Source organism: Monopterus albus, unplaced genomic scaffold, assembly GCF_001952655.1.
Source record: "Monopterus albus unplaced genomic scaffold, M_albus_1.0 scaffold168.1, whole genome shotgun sequence".
Lineage (NCBI taxonomy): Eukaryota > Metazoa > Chordata > Actinopteri > Synbranchiformes > Synbranchidae > Monopterus > Monopterus albus.
This window is the reverse complement of record NW_018128048.1, coordinates 277,255-284,665: the sequence shown is the minus strand read 5'-3', so window position 1 is coordinate 284,665 and position 7,411 is coordinate 277,255. Positions and strand designations below refer to the sequence as shown.

Genomic DNA, 7,411 nt, shown 5'->3' with positions numbered 1-7,411 from the left:
TGTGTCTTCCTGTCCTTCTGTGAACTGTACAGCTTGCATCACTTCCTCTTGCAGCCACTGTCTGAAGCCTCGAACAGTGAAAAAAGGAATTTTAATATTGGGCTTTAACACACACACAGTGAAAGCAGAGGTAAGGTAGGAGGCACTTACACTTGCCTCAGGTACTGGTGGTGCTGTGGGTGGGGCAAGTTGGCTATCGGCATCCTCCTCACGATGGCTACAGATGCAGGGGTCCTTGGAAGGTGTTCTCTCTTCTCTGGATTTGTGGCCTCACTAAAGCCTTGCCCAGCTCCACAAGAAAGATATGTCTCCTTTGCAGCCTCCCTCTCATCCAATTTAGATTTTTAGTGCCATCTAGATGACCAGTACATTGTAAGGTGAGTTGTCCAGGATATTGATGAATGCCACAAGAGGTCGACTTGTCTAAATAGTCTACCACTCCTTTTGTGGTATTGTCATCCATTATTGTCTCTGGCTTCTGATTCTCAGGGCCACAGATTCTTTTCTCATTTCTGTGCAGCATAATCATAAGCAAAACATTTTTGCAATTCTTTGCGGTGTATGACACCAGGGACAAGTTGGACAAAGAGGAATGGATAGGCACTTTCTGTGTGGTCAGGACTTTTAACAGCTCCTGCCCCTACTGGTGTGAAGTGAAGACGCTGTTACATGTGATGTTGTGTACATGGAGTCCCTGTGTCATGTCCAGGATGACCCTGCTTCCTCTCAAAGGCTCCTCCCTCAGGTTACATGCATGTGAGCAAGCAGCATCACAGACAGCCCAGAACTTTTTTCCAAGCTTGGCAGGTTTAGATTGCATGCACTGTGTGAAGGCACAGCGGCCTCTGAATGCCACAAACTGCTCATTGACATTATTGAGGCCAGCATGTCCGTCCGCCGCTAAGCCAGCCTGGCTTCTCTGTCATTAAAGGGGATAATCCTGGAGATAATATGAAAGTCATCTAAAGACAATGTGGTGCAGAACATTTCTCTTCCAGTTTCTATACTCCATAAGGACTCTGTGGATTCCCCATTGGGTTTGAACACCACAGCAAAGAAAAGAACCCCAGAAGTCTGATTGTAAATTGGCTTGATCCATGTCTCTTTACCTCTCTCCCAAAACACATTGCCTTTCTAATTTAGAGCAGTCCAGATTGATTTTTTGGATGGTCTCTGAAATGAACAGTTCACAACCAGACCCTGTGTCCTGCAGATGAGAAACAGCCATCCGTGTTGGCCCAGGCTGCATCCTTATCAAGGTGGCAGACATGCGAGATGGCTCAGTCCTTGGGCGAGTAGACCCTTCACTTTCCCCATTTTTCAATATCCATACTTGTCCCCCTGCAGGTTGTGGACAAACTGGCTGATGGTGTTTCTCATCCTCTTCATCAAATTCACTGTCAGACTATATTCTCATTTTCAGAATATTCCTCATCTTCCAAATTGGACATGGCCTCCAGCATTGCTTGTCGGTCATCCAAAATCAGTTCTATGAGCTCCTGAATGGAAAATGTTTTTGCCATATCTCTTGCCTTACTGATCAATAGTGATAAGGAGACACGCGGGCAATGCTGTTTATCTGGAGTGTTCCTCACCCAATTTACAGTGAGAAATAATATTGTACAGGTTCCCAAAAGACACAGAGAAAACGCTCTAGGAAAATGAGCAATCAAAGAGTTTCTCGTGCTTGAAATGTAACACTGTTGCAACCTGTTGCCTGTCAGTGATTAGTTTACCACAACACTGAATATGTGTGGGTAAATATGTGTGTGTGTGTGTGTGTGTGAGTGAGAGAGAGAGAGAGAGAGAGAGAGAGAAAGAGAGAGAGAGCTGTTGTCTTTAGGCCTGGCTGACCTGAACACCACCAATGTGTGTGTGTCTGTGTTTGGGAGTTAATAAGAACATTACACACACACAATTAAATTGCCATTCTCACATCCTCATCAATGCACATTCATGTGAAACAAAGAAAACAGCAGCAAAGGACTGACTAGATAAAAAAAAAATCATCAAATTAAAGCAAATGAGTTTTGCAGTGATTTATTACATAACAATGAATCCCCCCCTGAGGTGAGCTGTTCAACCATCGACTGGCCCTCATGTTAAAAACCTGGGCAGATCTGTTCTTGTCTGTATACTAATGAAACATAAGAAGGGCTTTGCATGAGGATTTTGGGCTCCATCTGTTTCATAAAATTGTTTGTTATGTAATTTGAGTGAGACCTTTTGTCCATACACTGCTGCTTCTCATCTCCCTCTGGCCAGTTACCTCTTGTTAAGGTCCCTTGACCTCAGGAAAACTATTTTACTTTTACTTAATAATCAGTGGTAGCTGACTGTTTAAGAACAAGAGGAGCTCCAAATAGCTGTTATAGAACTATAAATTCAAGAAAGCAACAGACCTTACCTCTACAAAATGGTGATGGAAAATCCCACTGTGCTCCACTGCCAGCTGATACAATACACGTGAGGATACTGTGTCCTTCCAGTACAAAGCCTGACTCACAGCTGTATCGGATCTTGTCCCCTATGTTGTACCGTGAGCCGTGAATGACTCCATTTGGAATGAGGCCGGGGGTGCCGCATGTATGGCTGGGCAGGACTGAAACAGAAAGAGAAACAGAACATTTTGTTTTTGATTAGTCATCAATTTATTTACATAAATAAAAATTTGCCTACAACAAAAAATAACACCACCAACACTCAACTATTTCAATCAACTCATAAAAGAACAACCAAGCAGTAGAAAAACATATAATCATAGCTCTATTTGTGCCAATATGATGTGAAACAATGGTTTACCATGATTTTGGCTGTGGATCTCTGCAAACTAAACTGATGTCTACCTGTGACTCCATTCCTTGTTCAATCCATGAGGGACTTTATCTCCTTAGAATGTTTCATTTGTGCAATTCTTGCCTGGCTGAGGAGGTAAATCTACAATTTACTTTACAAGAACAAAAAAACAAAATGACCAAATTTCTTTCATTTGCATTTAATTACTGTATCTTCTAACACTAAACTAGAAGCCACTGAATCAATTCTGTACAGTCATCACATTGGCTGTACAGAAATACCAGATATCAGCAACACATAATGCTAAAGATGTGTATGTTTGTTTTTCTAGAATATGTGAAAGTGACTGCGTGGTATTTTGATATCTGGCTAGTGTTTGTCCTCCAACATACATCTGTTGTTGCCTGTTCATAGATGACACAGCTCTACTGTGGGAGCAACTACAGGCAGCTCATGGTATAACTAGGCCAAAATAAATCTGACTGTAGACAACGTGCCTTGGCTCCACAGAAGGCCCAGCCACACACTGGCTGTAGTACAACCTGGACGAACTCCACAGTATCTAACCCTGGTGTATGCTGTGTGTTATGTATATTTGTATAACTGGAGCATGTTAACTTGGTGGGTGTGTAATGTAATGCGTAGCCAAATGGTCAGTTTTTATGTGCATGTGTGTACTGCATGCGCAGTGCAGTGTGTCTTGTGCGGTGTGTAAGGGGTATTCAGTCAGGTCAAGTCGTGTGTTTGTGTACACTGTTCCAATTAAATGCTAGCATGGTAATTAGACAAAGCTCCATCATGAGACCCTGAGAACTAGGACAAAGACAAAGGGATGGGGGCTGATGAAAGGAAGACAAGGAGGAGGAGGTGAAAAAAGAAAGGAAGATGACAAACAGGAGATGGGAGGAAGAACGGGGAAAGGATAGTGACAGATTGATGACAGAGGGGAGAGAGGAAGGGAGGAGGAGGAGGAGACAGGATGGAGGAGAGACTTCAGTCAGACAGGAAAAGAGAGAGGTGAACTAATTGCAGTGGGCCCTAAACATGTATAATTTACTCTAATTGACTCATTATTTGGATTGTATGAAGTCATGCATCAGAGGCAAGTTATTCACACTCAGCTGACCGTGCTGTCCTCTGTGCAAACAGGCTGCCTGCTTTGTTTTAACAAGGTGAGGCACACAACCAAATTCCAAACCTAATGCACTGACGGAATGATGGGCAGCAGGAGGGAAAGAAGCAACAAAATGAAGAGAGAATGAAAGGGCTCGTGTGTCTGAGCCAAGTCATTAGTCACACTTATGTGACCGTACAGTCCTATGTCTGCCAGGCTGTGGATGTTTTAACGAGCCAGCTCGGTGCACCAACGTAATCCCTCATTTAGACCAATGTCTGAAGAAGTCATCTGAAAGAATCAGGCAGTATTCTGGAAGGATAAAGTGTTCACAAGTATTGTCAGCATCCGGCTAATCTCATACATAACTACAGCTGCATTTTTCCTCCAGCTCTAAAAGAAACCATTTAAATTCTGGCAGTAATGTTTTGCTCCCTTTCACTTCTCTAATGTTCAACAGTACAGACCACTTTGCTGAGAATATACTTCTGAATTATAGCATTTTTGAGCTCTACTGTATTGTGCAAAATAGTGAATTACCTGCAGTGCTACACAGAAGTGATGTGCCATACAGTATTTATGAAGGCTGAGAATTTTATATCGATGTACATATACACTGTAGATGATGGCTTTATGACTATTTTTAAATGAATAAGATATTTAACTGAAACTGTAATCAGCATTACAATGCATGAGATTGCAACATCCCAATGGTTATTTTGTACATGGGCAATAAAGTCTCAGAAAATTATCACATAAGTTATTTCACAAACTGCCAAACTATGCTTTTAAATATACACAAACAATGCACAGTCATTAAAGAGGCACTGGCCGGTAGATCGGAACTGGTCGGCTATGAACAGTGGCAGCCAATCGCTCTGAGATATCCTGCAGGTCAAATTTAGACACATGATGGTTCACAGTGCACACACACTGGCACAGATCGAAAACGTAGCGTGTGCAGTGTGCAGTGTGTAGTATGTCGCATACACCTTGTGTGAGCCTCACGCTCGTGTCTATACAGGTGCCTAAGGGATAAAAAGCGCAGAGAGGAGCTGACAAAAACACCTTGGAGAAGGGAAAACTATATCCAAAACTCCAACAAACAGTATATAATGAAGGAATTACTGAAGGAATTAATTTACCCTGTGGTAAAACACAGCAAATAAACTACACACACTGTAAAAAGAACTGCGTGTTCAGTAGGACTGATGTAGCATTCTTCTTTCTATTGTTTCTTTCTATTGTTTCTTCTTTCTATTACCTGTTTATATTTGGAAAGACAGGCAACAAATATTGCACTTAAGGTTTATGGAGATGGAGGTCTGTTAAATAAATAAATAAGGTTTGTTATGTACCCTGGAGCTTTTTTATTCTGAGATTTGTTTGAGTGGCAGAACAAATGGAACAAACTTATTTATTACTATGTTTTAGCTTATTTTTACTATTTTTTTGTTGAAATGGGTCTATGAACAGCTCCTGGTGCTGATACAAGATCTATTAAAGTTACTTAATAAATACCAGATGAAAAATGTAAATGCTTAATTTTATTAAACAATAATATATCTTTATTTGTAGATGTAATTCTGCCGTTTTATGTGTTTTTATTTATTTAAGACATTTGTATCTAATAAAACAAATGAGATAATTTCTAACAGCAACAGCTTAGTTTAAAATAAAATACTTAACTGTCTAGCACTGTCAAATAAAATCAACAAAATCGTGTCTCTCCATTCTGCAGCCTGAACATATGACAGACCTAATAAATTGCAGGTGAAATGCAGGGGCTCCAGGTCTAACCATGGGTCACTACACAGAATCTTCCCTCAAGTATGACAAAAAGATTTCGACTTTAACAAGAGTGGTTGTATCATGTCCAAACATTTTGAAAATACTATTCAAAGGCAAATCAATTCAAAACACACAGAGAACAGGCTTTTGTCTCCACAGCACTGGCTTTCAGTGAGTGGTGCTGGAAAAAACTGTCTGCTGAGCCGAACCACAGACCTCTTGTCTACGTCGTGCAGAGTGAGCAAGCTATTTTCACTACAAGTTCATATTACATTAGCTCGTTTTAAGTTGTCATCAATAATCAGCAGTATTTTGGGCTCCTGCAAACAATTTGCAATGTAGATTGAGAGAATAATGCTAGCTGTGTGTACAATGCGTTGATTTGTTTTCCTTGTTTTTAATCCATACTTTGCTTAGCTGTAACCTTGTGTCTGGGAAAGTGCAAATTATCCACATGGAGTTGTATTAAGTTGCATAATCAATGTGATTAATTACAATTGAATGGTGCCATTATTATACATTTTATTCATTCTAACTATCTGCAAGTCAAGGTTATGTTGAATTATTTCACAAACAGAGTTCATTATAATTCTGGATCAGAACAAAATACATCATCAGATGTGTGCAGGAGCACTGAGGACAAGGCAGACTTCTATGGAGATAAAATCCTATCAAAAATGTTACAAATTTGTGTTTAACGTTTTGTCCGTAACAAGCGATTTGTGTGTGTGTGTGTCATGAGGTTCACAAATGCGTGCTGTACAAACTGCACGTAAAACACATTTTACAAATGCTTAAAATCAATTTTTCGTGTGTAATTCTTTAGAAAGTACGTACAAATTGTTACCTACGCACGCGTGGATCGTCTAACACACACGAATCACCTTCCGCTTTTTCCCTTGGGTTCTTTTTTTTTTTTTTTTACCTCACAGAGCGTTCTGCATTGTGCCTGTGGAGTGAATTCTGGGTGCTGAATTCTTTAGAGAGTAGGCACAATGCCAAATCTTTTTCATTTACAGAAACCATGTCCAACTGTGGACTGATGAATATCTAAAGTCTATGAGATGACTCTGTGAGTCTTTCCAGCTACATGCAAATCAACAACTCTTGATCGGTGTCGGGCTAGCTTGTCATGCTGTTTTGGTTTTTGAGATGTAACCGAGAGAATGCGGTCATTTTTCAAAATAAAAGACCGTTCAGACTCAGATAGTAAATAAAACGGAAATAATTAATGATTTCTTGTGCGGCCCGGTACCAATTGATCCACGGACCGGTACCGGTCCGCGGCCCGGGGGTTGGGGACCACTGAAGTAAAGGACAGATATAGAAGTTGTACTACCACCTGCAGAGCAGTTTGTTTGTGTCTATGTTGGTCTGTTTTTATTGCTGTTCATCTCACCTGAGCTCAAAGGAAACTGCCTGAAATGGAAACTCTTGTTTTAAATTAAAGTAATGAAACATACCATGTACAGTGATGTTGACTGCGTTGCTGAACTCTCCGGATATAGACTCACACCAGTACACTGCAGTACTGGACCATGAAGTGATGTTACACGTGGATCCAGTCATTCTCCCCCAGTAGGAACAAACTATCCAGTAGACGTCCTCATTAAACCTCATCACTCTCCAGTCAGCAGAGTTTCCCTCACAGCTCAGAGACACAGAGTCAGAGGTGAAGTGTTGACCTTGGTCAGGACTCACTGTGAGAGA

General features: G+C 40.9%; 1 protein-coding gene across 1 annotated transcript in view; it reads right to left on the bottom strand.

Moving 5' to 3' along the window:
• Positions 1-7,411, bottom strand: part of LOC109969021 (CUB and sushi domain-containing protein 1) — a 404,580-nt gene that overhangs the window by 207,607 nt on the left and 189,562 nt on the right. The window contains 1 exon segment of the mRNA XM_020615656.1: positions 2,408-2,602. Coding sequence (XP_020471312.1) covers positions 2,408-2,602 — 195 coding nt within the window.